We start from the raw sequence: 22022 nt of genomic DNA on the forward strand, positions 1-22022 counted from the left end.
AATCAATAAAAGACGTGGATGACAAACCTTTTCGATGACAAGGCCAGTTCACCCAGTTCTGTTTATGTTGCACCTTACTGTGAATCTCAAACATTTAGAGATTTTCCGCTTAGGGCCTCACTTATCTCACGAAGTCCCTACTTGCTCCACCAACTGGATACTGAACCGCCTTTCCCTGATGATCTGCACACATTACTGAACGTTTGCAGCTAAAAGAAAACACTGTTGTGTTTATGGGGCTTTTTAGAGTGTGTGGTGATCAGTTTGATCAAAACTTAGTAAGGAAGGTTTCCTGTCTCATCCTTTAAAGTATGCCTTGCAGGCAGCACCTTCTAACAGTACAAGTTGAATTTTAACTAGAACGTAAAACACTCTCACCAGACACTATTTATTTTTCCAATTGTGTTCTAAAATTGATCAAGGAGTGGTCAGTACAGATAAAACCGGCCGTTTGGTTTATAATTCATATAGGTGTCTCTTTTCTCCTGCAATTATTTACTTTATAACGTTTTCTAAAGCACTGCTTAGGCTCAAATGTATTTTAAATAGCCAAAAGAGAGTAACGTCTCAAACCAAGGGGACAGAGTTATTAAACCAAAAACAACAGCAAAGCTCCCCTAGATATTGCTGAAATTACAAAATATCATTCAATTCACAATAACAAATTATATTTTACTAATAATTCATTCTGGAATCACAATCCACCAGAGCTGAACAATTTTATATGAAAAAGTGGTTCATAATTGTACAGTGATGTGTAATGGGCGATAAGATTGTTTTTAAAACACTGATGACTTTGTCTTTATTAAACATTTAATAAAATATAATTTCTATGCATGTTATATCCTTGTTTTTTTTACATTCGGCTCAGGTTGGTATTTGAGAGAGTGGTATTTTGGATTGAATTTTTGTGTGATTTCAACAATACCTAGGGGAGATTTGTTGTTGTTTTTCAAATATATCGCAATACACTACAATAAAGTAACATAACATGGGAAAACAGAGCAATTAAAATACAATACATTTTTTAATGTATTAGAGGTAATTCGATATTTAGCTCCGAAAAGCAGCATACAGCTTTACAGAGAGGCTTTTTCTGTAGGCGATGGGTCTGAAACATGAGGTTCTGTACATATAACAGAATGGTTTGTTGGGTCCAGTTGAAACAGCATTCTAAAAAGAAGGATTTCAGATGGTTTGAGGTGGCTAAACATACAATAGGGACGATACCAGATAATACACTGTCCTAAGAAATTCTGAATATTTACTCATTTATTTCAGGATTGTAGATGAGTCTGACTGTTATCAGAAAGGCACTGAGAATAAAGATGTGGCAACTTGCATTATCAAGTGGACCTATCATAGAGAATCATACCAAGTGGCCTCTAGAGGAGCAGGACCTGGGAAGGACTTCAAGAGGCATTGATTTCTCCCCCCGAAGTCTTTGCAAACGAGAAACAATTTGTTTTAAAGCAGCACCGGGATTGCTTCAAAAGGAAAATAAGTTACACGTTTGGGAATGCAACTCACAGGAGGTCGCAAATGTCCTAATTTATCTTCAATAAGCAGGTCATTTTGCACCCCCTGTGTCTGGAATTTTTGCATCAAGTGACGGGCTGTATAGACTGACCACAGATTGCAACACTGCTTTATCACCATAACAACAGCGGGCGAATTCATCTGTAAATCATTACCTGTGGGTTATAATAGGCAAGTGGTTCAAATTTTGCATCGATCTTGTAAAACGCCAGTTCCTGTTCCAGCTCATACTGTTTTTGGCACGCTCGTGTTAACTCCAGAGTCTTCTGTTTCAACTGCGACCATAACACATAATAAGTTATAACCAGGAAGAATGTGCACGTTCTAATTAGTAAAGCTTTTCAAAACAGCTCTTATAAAAAAGTAGAATGCTGCAGCATATGAATGGCAAATACACTTTGAGATCTTTCAAACACCCTGTAATATGAAAAAAAAAATACAGCGACACAACCACAACAAAAAATGATCACATGAGAGTTCATGAAAGCTACACAGTGAAGGTGGGACTAACACTAATTTTATACATGATGACCCTTGTCAACAGTTAACACACACTACGCTTAATTTGCATACGCAATCCATGGTTATAAGAAAAAGGAAACTGATCCACAAATTGGAAACCGGTCTACAAAAAATACCAAAAAGGTATCTTTTATGCAACATTAAGTGAAAAGATTAATTTATATACACAAGCTGTATCAACTTCAAATCACTTAACTTGTTCAATGAGAAACATAAACACCATTTCTACCTCCTGAAAGTTATCTGAAGTTAATGCCCTTCCTTCTAACTTAAGAAGGCAATAACAAATGGACTACTAATCAATGAGACCAACGTTTTTTTGTGTCGGATGTCTTGTAGCCAAGGAATGGTTTCTCTCTAAAGTCCAGCTTGCATAAATCAGCCAGTGTGCTGCTCACTTAATCACAAATACATTTCAAAACAAACGAAGGCCCAAGCTTCAAAACAAAATACTTCTTCATGACCAACCAGCTGCTTTAGATCAGGAACATGGCAGGTTTTTGCTGCAGTTTTCCAAGGGCCAATATTTGTGCTCAATGGCTCGTACCATGGTATTTCCAGAACAACAACTTCTCCCTCTTGCCTACTTCCCGGACTAGACTGAGTTGTGTAAAGTTTGAATTTCACCAATTAATTACCAGTGGAACTTTATACATCTCTTAGGATCTTACAAACAGATTGCATGTACTAATCAGTATCCGAATCAAACTGGTTCTCGATTAAACACATAAATAATAAAACACTAAATTGGTTCTTCCATGATTACAAAAATCACTCATCATACAGCCCTTACCATAACAAAATTAATATATATATATATATATATATATATATATATTTTTTTTTTTTTTTCCTCACCAAGAAATTAGACTGGCACTCATCCAGGATATGTTGTTAGCAGGTTTTAATTATTCAAGTGCCATTACAGCACACAGTACTCTACTCCACCTACGCGTTTCGATCCGAAGATCTTGCTCACGGTTACAAACATTTGTCCTTCTTTTCTTTTACTCTTTTATACCAGTCAACTATATCAGCCCTATTATGGTGCCTTATGGGGCTGGTAGTTGTTTGGTTATCATCTTGAATTTACGTCACACAGTTTCTTTTATTTTCTCGTGACTCCATCAAGTACAAGGTTCTTATATCTCTGGCAAGTGTGTATGGACATGTATTTACTATTTCCAATTTGCTTTTTGTTCCACTTTTAACCGATATTTTTCACAGCGTGTCCCTCTCCACGGTTCCAATGTTTCTCTCAGTGTAATGAAACTGGCTAATGAGTAAAACAACCATGATGACACATTACAGAAAATGTAAGAAAACATGTATCTACCATGACCAAGGGCACTAAGTCCCAGAATGATGTCTGTGAATGAACAGATTAAATAACAGAATGCAAAACCACACGCAAAATTTGCTATTTTGCTCCACTAAAAGAAGGAGAATCAATGAAGAGAAAATTACTTAATTGAGTGTGAATTTATACGCAAAATTCAGTTTATAATTGAGAAAGAATTGGAAAATAATGGCATACCGTTTGATATGATTCAAGAGAGATCAAGTAGAATGGAATAATGGTAATGAAGGCACGAAGTCCATCCATTATGTCTACCATTGAATGATTGGTGTTCACAAATACTGAATCAAGCGTACATTATACAATACTAACTCACTGAGAGAAGCATTGGAACCGTGGAGAGGGACACGCTGTGAAAAATATCAGTTAAAAGTGGAACAAAAAGCAAATTGGAAATAGTAAATACATGTTCATACACACTTGCCAGAGATATAAGAACCTCGTACTTGATGGAGTCACGAGAAAATAAAAGAAACTGTGTGACGTAAATTCAAGATGATAACAAAACAACTACCAGCCCCATAAGGCAGCTAAAAACCTTCCTTTTTAACCTACCCAATTAACTTCAGCCTAGCCTCCCTTACAGGCTCTCTTGCTGGTTCGGGTTCTCTTTTAGCGCTTGGACGCCTCCGGGCAGCAATTCGCGCTTTATAAATCCACATCCTATCCTATCCTATCCTATCCTAATAGTGCTGATATAGTTGACTGGTATAAAAGAGTAAAAGAAAAGGAGGACAAATGTTTGTAACCGTGAGCAAGATCTTTGGATTGAAACGCGTAGGTGGAGTAGAGTGCTGTGTGCTGTAATGGCACTTGAACAATTAAAACCTGCTAAAACCATATCCTGGATGAGTGCGAGTCTAATTTCTTGGTGAGAAATCAATAATCGGGGGAAGCCCGTCCCTGTAACTCGCACCAGCTGTGGAAATCGCGCCTTCTGTAACGGGAGTGCCTTGGTGAGCAATATATATATATATATATATATATATATATATATATATACACACACATATACATATATATACACACACACAATTGTTCCTACAGCAAATGTTCAAGCAAGTAATATATATAAAAAGGGTAACAGAATAAATTAAGTCCCCAATACTTACATGGTAAATGAATTACATAATAGGATTATAAATTGTATAAGCATTATGGATACAGGTCAATGCAGAAGATTATAGTGCTTATACTGAAACTGTGTTCAATTCAAAAGCGCATGAAACTATGAAGATGCTCCATATATTCAAAACTGTGGGATAAGCAATGCTACCATACCCTTCTCTCCCCATTTCTGTTTCCTTGTCCTATTTACACAGACTTTCCTGTGCTGCTCTTCTCCTGACAGTTATGGTCTTGCTCTGTTCAGGTCCTCATTTGCGAGTCGGATGAAGACAGATGTGTGTTTCACGCAGCTTCTACCTCAATGCGAGCAAGTGTTTCACCTCCTTCTCCTTCCCCTACCTTTTCTATAGACAACCATGAATTACTTGATTGCCCCATTACTCTACAGGCATGAACGTTGAGCTACTTCCACAGATACATCCTGAGAAACAATGTGCTCATTTCCTTGGTGAGTCCGCTCAATTATTTCACCTTCTGCACTTTGACTTTTTTATGGCACATTGCACCCCTCTTTATCATCTATCCCTTTAAGTTGGGTGCTTCCCCAAACATGGACTACCTGTATTTTTTGCATATCGTGTAGATACATCTAAGTTGTCATTTCAACTGGTGTGCTTTTTCAACTATTTTTCCTGCCACCCCGACATAATTCTTTAGTACAGAGTAATTCAATATTTAGTTACACCTTCAAATTTCAGATTTGCTTTCTCTGATTTTATACACACTAGCAATTAATTCGAGCATTTAATGCATCGAGACTTCACCCAAATGAGTGGCTGGATTTTACTTTTACTTATTACATAATTTCAATACTTTTCTCTGATTTAAGGTTGCTTCTGTATCAATTGTCCCCGGCACTGTCCGGATTATATGAAACCGGGTAAATACCCATTTTGGGGTCAAACCTCAATGCTTGTACCTTTGGACTGTCACAACAAAATCTAACATTACATCTATGTATATCATAAATAGTTAGATTGAAGGGCTTTTTTCACGTCAGGTTTGCATATTTTATTGGTAACCGAGCACTGTCAAACTTACGGCAAATGTAGCACCTTCTGCGTATATTCAATTCCTTCTAAGCATGTCTGCTAAGCAGGTCTCTGGGCCTGATTTAAATCTTGCCGGACGGGTTACTCCATGACAACGGTGACGGATATCCCGTCCGCCGAAATATACATCCCATTATATTTTATAAATCCCATATTTCGGCGGATGGGATATCCGTTACCGTTGTGGCTGAGTAGCGTCCACCAAGATGTAAATCAGGCTCAGTATCTTTATGCATTCATGTATTTTTGTATTTAACACAATGTCAACCTATGCACTATATTGTTCTACATTGCCTGGTGTCCAGTATGCTTGTTTTATTTACAATCACACCATGTAATTCATTTACCATTTAAGTTTTGGGGTATTAGTTTTGCTCCTTTCTATATAAACATATATTGCTTGTTTGAACTATTCCCAAAGAAACCATTGTTTAATTTTTATATAGCCATACCCAAGTAAGTCAGCGAGTGTTAAACTATTTTAAACAAAAATGCCTTGTTAGAATATACTCAGTGTACCAAGAAAGGCCCCTCTCTTTTCTTCATTTTCCTAGTGTAGCCATGTGTATGGATGACAGATGATTTTCTTCCTCTCAATACAAAACAATGGTGATAGACGTCTGCACAAGACTGGTGTCTTTACATGGTCCCTCAAGCTAGATTTCACACTTATGGACCCAAATAACATCAATGCGCCTTATGAAACGCCCATCATGTGATCTTTTCCAGCTCTGCATGCTGAATACCTGAAACAGTGCATGCAGCATGGCTCCATCAGGTAACACAAGGCAAGACTAATAAAGAGGAAAATAAGAAAGAAGAGAAAAAAATGGTAAAGAGGAGAAACACAACTCAAAGAAAGTTTAAGGTAATATCAAATGTTACCATGCAAATTAAGTGTGTTGCTAGTATAGAAAAAAGAGGGAAAAAGATTTATACTAGAAGTAATCTCAAGAAGCAATACATGCAAGATTTCGGTAATACCAAAAATGTACAATAAACACATTTCTTTATTATCGTCTTCATGCAAAAAAATCTGTGTTTATCGGTGGAGCGATGCACCTCGACTGTACATGGACTAATTTGTGGGAGGAACAGAAACTCATCTGAAAGGATTTGTCTGAAAACCATGATCACAGCTGAAAGAAGCAAGCAAAGGGCAATCACTTGAAGACAACAGCGGATTAAGATGGACAATAACTTCTGCTGCTAGGGACTCAGTAATGAGGACTACTCTAAGCTACTTTAAAAAAATTATATTTGGCTGTCATGCTTCAAATCAGAGCAAGAGGGCAAATGCCCCTCATTTGACTATGAAACGTTAGTAGGCAGAGGAGTGCCCCAGATTAATTGAACGCTTAACAGATATGCCTTGTCTGGAATTCTACTTCTTCAAAGCAGGGTTTACAAAAGCCGACAAAAAAGGTTATACAAAATATTATAAGGTGATGGTTAGAACTCCTGAAATGCTCAGAAATCAAAACAGGCTTAATTAAAGATGCTTTGGCACTAAGACCACGGCTGATCGGCAGTCTCAATTACAGAGCCACATAGTCCCGGAAGGAGTGGGCTGAGGTGTTGTGCATGTCTACAACTATGCATTTGTATTTTATTTTGTTGATAGACCTTTTTATTGTCCCCGGGATCCTACCAATTGTCTGGTTCTAACATACGTGAGGTCGTGCCAATGTGACTGTATAGGCCTTTGTTTTAATGCTTTTGTTTTTCCCATCCTCCCGTGTAGTATTATATATTACAACTGTAAATCCAATGATAAAGTTAAACGATTTTCAGTGCCTGAACACCATAATGTCTTATATTGTGTGTTGTGTGAGCTTCCTCTCCTCCCCCGACACTGTTTATATGCGATAATATGTAATTTAAGATGCATAATCGTCTTATTATTTAGAAAATGATAAATAAAGTTAAAAAAAAAAGATGCTTTGGCAGAACAATGTTAGGGAGGCAGTCTTGCAAATTCCCAACTGTACATCTATGCCACTGCATTGGACAGACCACGGGTTCCAGTTTGCAAGCTGGACACTTGTCCAGATGCTGCAACCTTTTGAGGATTTAAGAGAGAGTGCAGCTGCAACACATACAGCCATGGGCTGCTAATGTGTGATCGGTGTCAATGGTGGCGGTTAGCCTGCTGGCTCTCATCAAATTGTGGAGAAAAGGTTACTCTTATAACGTCTGCTTTGATTAACGGTTTATTCATGAAGTCCAGAGAGAGCCGCATCCAAACAATAAAAAGACTCCTTTATCAAAAAGAAAAACAACAATATCACTAAACATCGGTACAATAAAAATTAGCAGCAACGATTTGCTTAAGCTTGTTGAGACGAACATGACAGACAGGAATTGCAAACAAACAACGGCCTCCTCATACGTCGTCCAGCAATAAACCGTGGCCCATCTCGGATTGTTTTTTTATTGTTTGCAACATGAAGCAACTATGAGCTCTAGTCGTATAAAAGCTTTAGAAAAGAGGAAGGGGGAAATGGTACCAAATCAAGCAGGACTGTGGTTCATATAGCTCAGGGATGTCGACCGTTGCCAGGTTGCAGTAATAAATATACTAGTCTTTTTGTGACTTGAGGCAAGTGCTTTATAAATTGAACCTATTTACATGAATGTGTAAATAGGTTAAATTGCGCGTCAAATTATCTTGTAGTTGTTCTGAAATTTCAGCATGGCATTGGCATTTGTGGACCTACCCTGGGAAACCCTGCTGTAAAGTAAGAAGAACAGAGATTACAAATACCTCTTCTATTAATAATTTCTTTCAAGAAGTTTAAGTCGATTTCGTATTAAACCACCAGGTGGCATGTGTATGCGAAGCCTTTGAATACTGCTCAGAAATCAAGTTGCAAAACCAGTTTTACAGGTCAATTATTTGCTCATTAAATCCATTTTTATAAAGTGTATGCCTCAAGCCACACAATTTGTTGATACGCATCATCATTGGTAGTCATATCAGGTGAATACCAGATCTGCAGACTTAAATCCCGTAAAGGAAATTGTTAGAGCAATTATACGTTTGCTTTCCTATTAATACTCAAATGTAGTCGCCCAACTTGATCTTCCTGTTACAGATATTGAATAAAGGTAACATTTTAAGAACAGGGGCCTGATGTACAAAGTTTCCATTTACAAAATGTGGTGTCAAATTGTGCACTGACTTTTTGCGAGTGGAAATGAATTTTGTGTGCCGCCCTCTGTACTAATAGGTCGGTTTGCAAAACTCCGAATCGTAGTACGACGCAGTCCAACCTACGGACTCAATATTCATGAAGTAGGTTGTAAATTGTTACCCTCTATGATTCAATGCTATCACAGTGATGCCGGGCCCATTTTAAATATAAAACTTTTTTTTTTTCAAATGCTCATTTTCCTTAAAGAAGAATGGCTGCATTAAGAAAAGAAAAGCTTCTTTTTGTTTGTTTGAGAGTTGACAGCGACCCCTTGTCCAACGAACGTTTTATGGCCGGATTTCGTTCAAAAAACTTTGATGCAAACCACAACATACTGCTATTTGAAAGGGACGCCCTAAAAAAGCCTCTTCCAAACAGCGAATCGTTATGGGTTTTGAAAGCTATTTCGCAATTCAGTAACCGGTTTCCGAATTTCAAAATGTGTTTAGTACATAGCAAAAAGTCATTTAGTGATAGTAGGCCACGTGATTTTGCAAATCACAGGCTTTGCGCATCAGGGCCTAGATGATCTTTCGGGGTAAAATGTCACATTGTCATTTTTAATCATTGAGAGGTGCAGGTGATCTTATTTTAGTTAACAAGCAAGGGCTTAACGGCATCAACTTGGGGTTCATTACAGAACCCGGAGGTCCAAAAGTATTTACTCTCATTATAAGTGAACCCCGAGGATGCCCCTTAAGAACAGCGATCGGGGGTCCCAGGGAACCCCCTCAGATATTACCCAGCAGGAGGAAGGAGCCATAGAACCCAACCACCTGTCCCCTCCTCAAAGTGCAGTCAATCCTTCTGCATTGCCAGACCGAACATTGCTTTCAAATTGCTGGTCCACCTATCGGTGCTGTCCTGTCCACAGTATGGGCGCCAGGTTTCCCTTCACAGAACTCGACGCATTGATCCTGCTTGTGCTGCGCACTTCCTCCAATACAGTGCTCAGTTGGCATGCAAGGCAGATATAGTGCGCCATTTTAGATAATACGGTCCCAGATCGTCCCTTTTTAAAACACCCACACTCACTCAGCGGTCTACAGATGTTCTTGATAATGTATCTATTCTGCACACCACTGCTTCCCTTCTGGCCGGTATTCAGGTACTTGTTGCATTCATACTTGCAGGAAGTATCCCAAGATATGCAGAGCACAAATCACTCACAGCTGACTGAGCCCAGCTGCTACATATCGGGCCACTGCTGCAATTTCCACCGACATGTTTAATAGCAATTATGAAAAGCTACCAATGTGAGATCTCTACTTTTCGATTTGTTTTCTTATCCATTTACAAACGCATATGGCGGAAAACCCTTGCACATCGGCCTGTAAGGATTACTGAGTCCTTGGCGCTCCCTGTTGATGCACAGCACTGTCCATTTGTTCAGCCAGGGCTTGTTTGCCCTCAGTAGTTAACCTTCAGGGCATAGACTCAGTGGTCAAAGTGCAGCACAAAATAACGGAGGGAGTTGCAACACCTTGTTTGAACAAGCATTTGCAATGCAATAGGTCTCGCATTTGTGAGAGTTAGAGCTATTGGTGTTGTAAATGACCGTCTTTTACCCATGTGTTTTGTTTTGCAGTGGAGTGGATGTATGTAGTGTGGAATTATGTGGGTTGAATTGGTATTATTAGTTGTGGAATTGTGTGGAGTGGATTTGTGTAGTGGAATTATGTGGCATGGTGTGCCTTGGAATTATGTGCAGTGGAACTGTGTGGTATTGAGTGTAATTACGTGGAATGGTATTTTATGTTGTGGAGTGGTCTGTAGTAGAGTATAATTATGTGGTGTGTTGTTGGATTTAGTGGCATGATGTGGAATTCTGTGTTAATGACTGGATGGATGTGGTGTGTTGAGTTTAATGAGGATTGGTGTTGAATTATGTAGTGTGGAATGGAAATGTGTGAAGTTGAACGGTGTGGCATGAAAGTGTGTGGCTTTGAGCAGAATTATGTTAATTAGAATTATGTGGCATGTTTGGAGTATCTATGTGGATTGTTGCTATACAACAGTGGTTTTGTGTGTGGTGTATTTATGTGGTATTGAGTAGAGTGTAAATATGTGGAGTTGAATCGTGTTGAGTGTAGTAGTATGGTGTGGTGTTATTTATTTCATGCTAAAACCTCATGTTAGGTTAGGTGATGTTATGATAGCCAGTTTTTTGGGGGGTCAGAAAAACAAAATAATTATATGTACCTCTGCGTTTTCTTTAAATTCATCACCTACCGCCAGATAATAAGCACCTTCAGCCCCTGACTTTGGCAGGAATTTAAAGGATAAACTTGGTGGGTGGGGCTAAAACGGACAGGTAAATATCTAGGATGCCAACATACATTGCCATTAGCAGTGACCTTCACATTTATTATATTTTCATTTAAGTGAATAGATAAGAAATATCCAGTGCAATATGTTTAGCAACATCTGTTATATATGAAAGTAGTCTATCCTCTAAAAATATGCCTTCATTCAAACCTGTTACCCCAAATCTAAGTATAGATTCCGCAAACACAACACGCTGCTGTACTGTGCGTTAGTAACAGCCTCTCCTCCATACATAATAGCTTTGTAAAAATCAATTATTAAGATACACATGCAGGACAGAATCGACATTTTCGAGACCTCAGTTAAGGCGCAGACAGCTTGCCTGCGAAAGAATGTTTTTGGGACATACTCCCCCGCTGCCTTTCATTTCCCTTAATGTATGCCTTCCGCAGTGGGAGATGTAACAGCTCCAGATGTTTCCAGGGAGTACATCTAATAATGTTAGAATGTATGACAAAATGAAAATCCATACAGGCAGCATGCCTCGCTTTACAGATCACCCAAGTGTAGTGGCAAACCACGTTTACTTACTATGCATAACGAACGCCGAGTTTGATGGGCACAAACATACACTGGCTCCTAGATCCCGCATCATCGTTTACCCAAAACGTTACATCCAGGGTAAATGCCTAATTATATAGGCTCCATCTAACTCGCCACAAGTCTACTTGCAGGACTTTTAGCGGAGCAAGTTCCCCAAAGTGATGGATAGCAAGAGGAAAGGTGGCAAGGGCTGTTGTTCAGGTTCCCAGAACCGATTCGAGCCTTAACCAATCCAGGACTGAAGACGGAAGGCAGATTAGTATATGAAGGTACTTGCATCAGATTTCCTTCAATATCTATTTTAAGGACAATAGAGTTAAGCACTCACTGCTGACATTTGATATTAGTGCAGCTGATGACTTGGAATCGGAGCAGAGCCAACAAAGCCGCTCATCCTTCAGAGGTCGATAAACAGAGTACCATTAAATGGGTATCACTTGTTATTTAGGGCACTTGGAAAACGGAAATATGTAGTGTTACGAGCTATAAAGGAACACGCTACTATTTGTTATTGACTTTTACCTGAAGTGTACCTACATGGACCAAAATTGAGGAGTACTGATACCGAAGGACAAACATTACATCTCATTTATGTTCAGTAAAGAGATATTAATTTATGTACCAAAACCCAACTTAAGCTCACAGTAGAAGCAGGCTATTAAGGGAACTATAGGCCCTAGGGCAGACAGGTTAAATGTTCCAGTTTCTTCTGCTAGGGTAGTCACAGAAAATGCATTGGCCTCGCTGCACTCCTACCGGCCAAAAATTGCATGGGACCTAGTGCATGTAAAGACATCCAGTACCTTATGGTGGAGTTCGCGCTATATAAAACTGCCACAAAAAAAACAAGGAAAATGGAAGTGTCAGAAGTTTAGGCATAGGGTCGCCGCACTCCTCCTGGGTATGCCATGGTAAATCCGCGAATCTTGCGAGCCTGGACAGACACAGAATGTCAGCCAAAGTACTGCAGACCACGATGTCTTCATGTCCTCGTTAATCTCCGGATGTACCTTGGACAACCAGCCAGCCCAACCTATAAGAAGTAGCTTCTGTCCTGTAACTCCAGTTCTGTAGTAGGGGTATCTCTGTTATAGTCATAATCTAGTGAATAGTCCCGCTCATGAGTGTGGACCCCGGAGCAATCAAAAATAATCTCTTAAACTGTCTAAAAATGCAGTCCTGCACTGACACTTAAGAGAGAATTTAAAGACATATAATGCAGCCTATATCCACAGGCTACACTGTCCAGTACTTCAACTAGGCATTCCACCAAAACCACAAACAGCACAGCTTGCCAAGTTTTCTTCATAGAGAAAAACTTCCCCTTTTACCAACAAAGCCTCTGGAATGATAGAGAGGAAGGGGAGGACAGACAAGCCCCATAGGCTGCCATTATGTGGGTCAAAAAGGGATACCGTGCCTTTAAGAAAACTTTCTAGAACGTTCTCAGTATCCCAGAATGCCCAGCAGGTCCGATTTACTTTCAGTTCTTTTTGAAGGCGTATAACGCTAGACCTGTAGCATTCCAAACATAAACATCTGTCTCCACCGGGGAGGAGGGCGGGCGCTTATGACTATAACAGAGATACCCCTACTACAGAACTGGAGTTACGGGACAGAAACGACTCCTTCTTTAGTAGGGGATCTCTGTGTATAGTCATAATCTAGTGAATAGAATGGCAAGCCCATCCCCACACCAAAGCGGCGGTGGAGAAAAAGAAGTACAACACCATTACTGTGCGAACAGATTTCGCAGCGAAGCCTGCCCAACCTGAGCGTCTGCCCTGGCATCAGTGTCCAGACAGTAATGCTAAGCAAAGGTATGGACCGACTTCCAAGTTGCCGCCCTGTAGATCTCTGCAATGGGAACATTACGTAACAAAGCCGTCGTGGCAGCTTTGCCCTTGTGGAATGAGCCTTAGGTTTACCTCCTACGGTCTTATTAGCCTTTTGATAACACAATTGTATGCAGGACACAAAGCACCTCGAAATGGACTGTTTTGAGGTAGCAAGACCTGTCCTGACTGACTCATAATTGATAAACAATTGGTCTGACCTACGAATATCCTTGGTTTTATCCAGATAAAATTTTAACACCCTCCTGACATCCAGGGAATGTAGAGACCTTTCCGCTGGAGAGGAAGGATTCTGAAAAAACGTAGGTAAAGTTATGGTCTGGTTAACATGGAAATCAGAAATAACCTTAGGAAGAAATTTAGGGTGAGTACGCATCACAACCTTAGCAGCATGAAATACAGTATAAGCTTCTTGGCAACACAACGCCTGAATTTCACTCACTCTGCGGGCCGATGTAATGGCCACGAGGAACGCCGCCTTCCAGGACAGGTGCTGCAACGAAGCCTTATGAATAGGTTTAAAAGGCTCCTTCATCAATCTGGACAGCACCACATTCAATTCCCATGAAGGCGAGGGGAGCGGGACAGGAGGAAACACATTCTTCAAGCCTTCCGATAAATCTTTGATCACAGGGATCTGGAAGAAGGAGGTCTGTGAAGGGCATTTCCTGTAGGCAGTCAGTGCAGCGAGATGAACCTTAATGGAATGAAAATTAAGGCCAGACTGCGCCAAATGTAAAAGATATGGAAGGATGACATCTTCCTTACATGTCGTTGGATCATAGTTCTCGGACTTACACCAGATGCAAAATCTCTTCCACTTGTACGCATAAGAAGTCCTAGTGGAAGGTCTCTTGGCTTCCTTCAGTATGTCCATACAATCTGCCGGGAGATTCAAATGGCCATATTGCACTATCTCAGGAGCCATGCCGCCAAACTCAAAGACGAGAGATTGGGGTGCACCATCTGCCCCCCCGAACTTCGTGAGAAGGTCCGGCCTGCACAGCAGCCGAATGTGAGGAAGGAGAGACCGGTGAAGCAGGTCCGTGAACCACCATTGCCTGGGCCATTCCGGGGCAATCAGAATCATCCGTGCCCTGGACTGGGCCAGCTTGATGAGCACCGCCGGAATCAGGGGAATGGGTGGAAAAGCGTACAGAAAGCTGTTCGACCAGTTGATCCATAACACATTCCCCAGCGTTCCCTGCTGGTAGTACCTGGATGCGAAGTTTCGGCATTTGCTGTTTTCGGCGGTGGCAAACAGATCCACGTCTGGAGTTCCCCACCTGGCGAAGACGTCCCCGAGCACTTCGTCGTTTATGACCCATTCGTGGTTTTCCTGGATCAGTCTGCTCAGTGCGTCCGCCTGAACATCCTGCACACCTGGTAGATGAGTAGCCGTTATCGTCAGTCCTCTGGCAAGAAGCCAGTGCCAGATCGCCTGCGCCTCCTGCGACAGGGTGCGCAATCTCGAGCCCCCCTGCTTGTTGAGGTAATACATTGTGGTCGTAATGTCCGTCTGTACAAGCAGAGAGTTGGTCTGGAAGGACGGATGAAAGGCCTTCAGTGCCAAGTGAACAGCCCGAGTTCCAGAAAATTGATGCGATATGTGGACTCCGTCTGGGACCACGTACCCTGGATCTATAACTCCCCGGAATGCGCTCCCCAGCCGTGGAGAGAAGCATCCGTCACAACAGTTTGAGTGGGAATGTCCTTGTGGAAGGGAACCCCTTTGAGGAGGTTCTCCGCTGAACACCACCATTTCAGAGACTGTAGAGCATGCAGAGACAGTCGTATCTTGTCTTCCCAGTTCCCTCTCCTCTGATCCTCCGGACACTCCTGCAGCGGTCTCATGTGTAGTCGTGCGTGTGGCGTGAGGAAGATACAGGAGGCCATCGACCCTAGTAGAGAAGACATCGTCCTCGCTGTTGTAGATGGAGCGGTCATAAGAGCCTGAGCCTTCCGAAGGAGTGATAAACCTCTTTCCTCCGAAGGAGACACACTTGCGGACAGCGTATTGATGGAGGCTCCCAAGTACTGTAGGCATTGGACAGGAGTCAGAACAGACTTGGACATGTTGATGTGCAACCCCAGCTTGTTCAAGAGAACGTACGTCTTCTGAAAGTGCGCTTGAGCTTCCGAGAAGGAGGATGCCTTGATCAACCAATCGTCCAGGTACGGGTAGACAAACACCTTGTTCTTTCTCAGGTGTGCCGCTACCACTGCCATGCATTTTGAAAAGGTCCTGGGCGCAGCCTTTGCCCGAACGGTAACACTGTGTATTGATAGTGATTGGCGTCAACTTGGAATCGCAGGAACTTCCGGTGTTTCTGTGCAATGGGCACATGGAAGTATGCATCCTGTAGATCTATCGCGCACAGCCAGTCTCCCCTTTGCAGTTGAGGGTAAATCTGGTGCAAAGACAGCATGCAAATTTTTTCTCTGCGAATCCACTGGTTTGCTTGTCGCAAATCCAGAATAGGCCTGAACTCATTCTTGTCCTTTTTGCGGATCAGAAAGAACCGTGAGTACAGACCTCTTCCCCTTTGAGACAGAGGGACGTCTTCTATCGCCCTTTTCCTTAATAGGGTATCGGCCTCCGCCTGGAGCTCGCGCAGCTGAAACTGCGAGCAAACCAGTGGAATTGCTGGAGGTGGGCTGGTGAACCGAAGACTGTATCCATTGCAAACAATATTCAGCACCCACTTGTCCTGAGTAATTTTTCTTCACTCTGCCAGAAAATATTGAACGCTTACCCCCACCGGAGTGGGTAACGCATGACGGGGAAGTAATCGCTCAGGGCCTAGACCCGGCCAGGCCTTTGGTCGCGGTGGCATACTGCTGACCACCCCTGCCCCTCTGACGTTTCTGGAAGGGCTTCCTCTGGAACTGCTGCTGCTGCTGTTGTTGTCCAGACTGTTGACCTCGCCCTGTGCCCTGTGCCCCGTACCGTCTCTGGAACGGGCGGTAGTTCTTCTTCTGGTCCTTGGGCTTCTCCAAGCCCACAGCCGTCAGAGTCTCAGCCTCCGCCTTCATGCGCGCCATCTCGTCATCGGCGTGTTTTCCGAATAGGGTTTCGCCCGAGAAGGGAAGGTTGGCCACCCTCTGTTGAGCTTCAGGCTTCAGTGACGTCAATCTGAGCCACGCTTGGCGCCTCTGATTAACTCCATGGCAGTACCCGTGGGCTGCCAGGAGCGACGAGTCTGCAGCTGCGCTGATCAGCTGGTTCGACACCAGCAATCCCTCATTCAGAATCTCCATAAAATCCTCCTTCTTTTCCCGTGGGAGGAGGTCGGCGAACTGTTGGAGGGACTCCCACAGCGCCCGATCATAGCGCCCCAAAAGCGCAGATGCACTGGCAGCCTTCATAGAGGTAGCGGCCGTCCCGAACACCTTCCTGCCCGCTGGGTCCAACCAGCGACTCTCCTTGTCCGGAGGCACATTGAAGGACGGGGTGGTGGCGTGTTGCTTCCTCGCCGCCGTCACAATGACGGAATCCGGAACTGGATCCAATCGGAGGAAAGCCGGGTCCGCATCAGGAGCCTTGTATTTCTTTTGCAGCCTGGAGGGGGCTGCTTTCGCCACCGCCGGAGTGAGGAAGAGCTCCATGGCGGGTTTCACTAAACCTGGCACCATGGGCAACAGAGGCCTAGATAGGTGCTTCTTGTGGAGAGTCTCAAATATTACGTAGGTCGTAGGCGTGGGCACAGTCAGTTGGATGCCCAGCTTGTTCGCACCCCTCAACAAGACTTCCTGAAAGGAGACCACATCGTCCACAGGGGATTCTGATAGAGTTGGCGAATAGCCCCTTGAGCTGGACGAACCCGTGCTGGACCTAGACCGACCCCTCCTACGGTGTAGTCTGGATCTCGTAGATGAGCGACGGTGACTCCTGGATCTCCCTCTCCGTATGGAGCGAGATTTATGTCTTCTAGGCCTCGGACGTTCCGCGGGTGCTTGCGGAGGCGCCTGCGGTTTCGCGGGTGCTTGCGGCGGAGCCTGCGGTGGTGGCCTGACCGGGGACCTCGGCCGAGGTGCCCCCTTAGGCAGCGTAGGGAGGTGCATCAGTGAGACCAACCTCGGAGGCCGTGGCGGTGCATGTGGAGGCACAGGAGGAGGTGGTGGCGAAGGAGTGCGCGGTGGGAGGTCCTTAGGCAGTGGAGGAGGAGGAGTAGGTGACTTCGGCTTGGGTGTAGAGTACACCACAGAGTACACCGAGCCCGGTGACTCACTCATCTTCTTCCTCGGCGTAGGCGACCGAGAGGCAGCGCCCCGTCGGTGACCGACGTCGCCGTCGTGTCCCTGAGGATCTGGAAGGACTCCTGGCTCCAGAACGCCTCCTGGAGGATGATCTCTTCCTCTTAGGCGCCTCGCGCCTCTTCGGCGTCGAAGAACGCCTCCTCGACGCCGACGAGCATCGTTTTGGCATCGACCTATGCCTCGACGACGGGCTTCGCCTCCTCGACGCTGAAGATCTGCGCCTTGACGTCGAACGTGTCCTTCTCGACGCCGACCGCCGAGTCGACGTCGAGTGTGACCGGCGGCGTCGCCTCGACGGTGAGCGCCGAGTCGACGCCGAGGGCGAACGGCGGTGTCGCCTCGACGGCGAGCGCCGATGCCGGCTGGAATCCTTACGACGTCGAAGTGTTGACGACGACGTCGATGATGATGACGCCGATGATGATGCCGTCTTCGGCGGCGACCTCGACGGCGGTCTCGACAGTCCCCTTGACGTCGACTCGACCCAGAGCCCTGGGGGACGGGGAGCAGATCACCGTCATGCCTCTCGACGTAGAACGGCGACGCTTTCTGGCCTTCTTGACGCTGGGGAGCCCCCCAGAGGCCTCAGCACGGGCAGAGGAAGTAGATCCAGCCTGCCCAGACCCACCTTGACTCTGCAGCCTTCTTTCTTCCAGCCCTTGGAGCCTGATCTTCTTTCTGTCTCTCAGGGTCCTGGAGGAGAAGGTCTGGCAAATCTCACACTTCTCAGGTAAATGTGTAGAAGGGAGGCACAAGATACACATGTGGGTTCTTAGAAACGGATGGTGGACTTAACAGATGGAGGAGAGGAAGCAATGTTTAGCTAAACTGCGCGAGTATGGCTCAAAAGGGTAGGTTTTGGGCAATGAAAGGAGATGTTGGCAATTTACAAAAATACAATAAATGAGATTAAGGGGGGTAGGCCAGTGACCGAGAGAGTGTGCATGCAGAGGGTTGAAGGTAAGGGGGAGACAGTTTAAAATGAAAGATTCAAGTTAGATTTTCAAACAGAGAGGGCTTTAAATGTAGCGGGAGGGGTTTTCTTGGGAGGTAGCATGCATCTAAGGAAATAAACTGTAGAAAGAAACTGGTTAACGTCCAACGGAACACTGCACGTCCAGGCACCGCAACACACACACCTACTGCACAGCAGAGTATGACAACTGTGGCTGAAGTCCTAACATACAACAGACACTGCCAAAGCCCGGCATTGTTTTGCTACTATGACATCCAGCAGGACTTGCTGCTACCAATTCCTGCACCCCTGCGTACCCCGGTTCTCCTAGACACCGTTTCTGGCTGAACTAGGAGAAGCAAGGGGAAATTCATGGGCACCACAGACAGGAAAGTGGCAAAACAATGCACCCGTGACACAAGGCCCTGGGGGCGGCGCTGCAAGCTAGCCCCAGGGTGCACCGGCAGAGCACAGGTCACAGTGACGGAGCAGCAGGGGTGTCGCAGGTCACGACTGAGATGCAGAGGGTGGCAGCAACAGGTCAGCCTGTCGGCGGGCGTAAATAGCGATAGGTCAGCCTATCAGCGGGCGTAAGTAGCGATAGGTCAGCCTATCGGCGGGCATAAGTGAGGATAGGTCACAGTGACAGAGCAGCAGGGGTGTCGCTGGTCACGACTGAGATGCAGAGGGCGGCAGCAATAGGTCAGCCTGTCGGCGGGCGTAAATAGCGATGGGTCAGCCTATCGGCGGGCGTAAGTAGCGATAGGTCAGCCTATCGGCGGGCCCAAGTGCGGATAGGTCAGCCTATCGGCGGGCGTAAGTGAGGATAGGTCAGCCTATCGGCGCGTGTAAGTGAGAATAGGTCAGCCTATCGGCGGGCGTAAGTGGGGATAGGTCAGCCTATCGGGGGACGTAAACATCATCATGGCCCAATGACTGTTGCCAACATAACAAGGGTGGAGGCAGCCGTGTGAATTTGCAGAGGTTGTGCATAGGGCTGCTGGGGTTTTGGAAAGCACATGCGAGCGTGTGCAGGGCATGGCTAAGGACACAGCAGAAATACAACTGTTCAGGATGGGATTACCCATGGGGCCAAAACCCCAGGCCACATTGGTTTAATTTTCAGTACCATAATCTAGCAGGCTCCTTAATGTTGATGCAGGGTACGAAAATTAAAGGCGAAGGAGGTGGGATGTATTGCGGCACCTGCGCTTTACTTAAAACATTAAAAGTAAAGGGCGGGTGCCGCGATTATACCAAAAATAAAGAAATAGAAAAAAAAATCTATTTCTTTACTTTTGGTATAATCGCGGCACACGCGCTTTACTTTTAATGGTAAAAGTAAAGTGCAGGTGCCGCGATTATAGTAAAAGTAAAGAAATAGATGTTTTCTTCTATTTCTTTTTGTATAATCGCGGCACCCGCGCTTTACTTAGAACGTTAAATGTATAGCGCGGGTGCCGCAATTATACCACAAGTAAAGAAATAAAAAAAAATCTATTTCTTTACTTTTGGTATAATCGCGGCTCTCGCGCTTTACTTTTACTGTTAAAAGTAAAGTGTGGGTGCCGCAATTATGTCAACAACTAGTGGTGCGCGCGCACCACAGTGGAGGGGGGGGGGGGAGCACGGTAGCGGCAGCAAGGCGAATGCGTGCTGATGCGCGTTCTAGCAACTGTCAGGAATGGGCGTTTCAAAGGCGGGACATTGACCCACCTTTGCCCAATTGCGTGCCTTTTTTTTTTTTAAAAACATGCGCAAGCCAATGCCACACGGGGAAAGCAAACCCACCCGCACGAGTGTGTGGGTAGCTTTCAAAACCCCGTACAAGAAGTCTCGCACTGCGCGAGCAATGCTGCACACTGCAACGCTAAGCGCGAGACCTAAAAAGATTTTTAATTTGTGCTGCTTTTGACTAAGCGAAGAGTTCATGATCAAGGCAACCGGGATGAAAAATATCTAAACATCACGATTCTACTCTGAATAACTGAATATGGGCGACCTGAATTAAACAGTAAAGAGACTCATGATATTCTGCATGCAATATATTTAATGTGTACACAGCATCAATTTTATATCTCTTTTATCTAATTAACAAAACAGTCTGTCCTGCTCTGTAGGTAACACCCTATTTCTACTCAATTTTTCAACCTGCTTAAAATGTAGCAATTCTAGCATTCACTTTTCCTAATGAACACCTTGTTTTTCCTCTGAAAAGAAAATTAAACATGTCACGAAAAATATAATTCGATGTGTAGAAGCTTAAAATAAGGTTGGGCTTAAAATAAGGCTGGGTATTATATACAGAGCCTTTAGCCATTTTAAAAGATAAGTCTTTACGCATATGATTAGCAACTTCCAACTACGGCGTGCTGAAATAGGACAAAAGTCTTTTACCATTTAAGATACAGTATTACAGCTTTAGATTACTAAAATACCATCCCAGCCAAAATAGAATGAATAAAAGCAACCCAACACGTGTTCCACTTTAAAGCTTTTATTAGAGCTCGACAAAGACTCATAGATTTGTCCAGACACAAGGGCGCAACCAGTAGAAGTCAAAACAAAGCCCTTTTAGGCTTCGAGTGCAGCATAAAATATGGGAGCATGATCCGAGAATCCTGGGAAGTTCTCAAGTTTTAGGTGGAGGGCAGCACTTTTATATGAATAACTTTACAATCCCACCGACACTCCAAATCTGCTCAATTCAAATGCCTGTTTTTCTAGCAGAGATTTTAAATATAGGATTAGCACAGTGCCATCCACCCAGAGCTGGAAAATGACAAAGCATTTTGCCATTTTTACAACAAAATCTTTAAGCACAGGATTAGTAAGTGCTATTCATGCTGAGCTAGAACGTGACAAAGTCCGTTGCAATTTTTAGGTCTCGCCTATGCAACGCATATGCGCAGCATAGGCAAAAAGACCTTTTGCAATCGCCTTGGCTTTTCAGCCAAAAAAGTGCCTGCGTTACATTGCCTTCAATGGCAACGCGTGCGGCGATTTACTTGTGGGAGCGCGCAGCGCCATTTGGGAGCAATTATCGCTCCTGATGCTGCACGCTCCCACAAGTGAAACGCTGTCACTCGCCCCCTCCTCTCGCCCATCCCTCGCTGCCTCCTTTTAGCGCGAGGAACGCGCTTGTTTTTAATTGCTTTGGGGATAGAGCTGCTCCTTTTAATTTAGGTAAGCCACACGAGGGCGCTTTATTCCTTGTAACTGAAACAAGTGTGTGATGCTTTATAACCATTTTCTTTATTTTATCTAATACAATACTTCTCA

General features: G+C 44.1%; 1 protein-coding gene across 1 annotated transcript in view; it reads right to left on the bottom strand.

The window, feature by feature from the left end:
• The window catches only part of CNTRL (centriolin), an 857679-nt gene that overhangs the window by 725274 nt on the left and 110383 nt on the right, over positions 1 to 22022 (bottom strand). The window contains exon 8 of the mRNA XM_086920986.1: positions 1695 to 1814. Within this exon, the coding sequence (XP_086777112.1) occupies positions 1695 to 1814 (120 nt within the window). The remainder of the gene's footprint in view (positions 1 to 1694; positions 1815 to 22022) is intronic.

The sequence above is a fragment of the Lissotriton vulgaris genome, chromosome 5, assembly GCF_964263255.1.
Source record: "Lissotriton vulgaris chromosome 5, aLisVul1.2, whole genome shotgun sequence".
NCBI lineage: Eukaryota > Metazoa > Chordata > Amphibia > Caudata > Salamandridae > Lissotriton > Lissotriton vulgaris.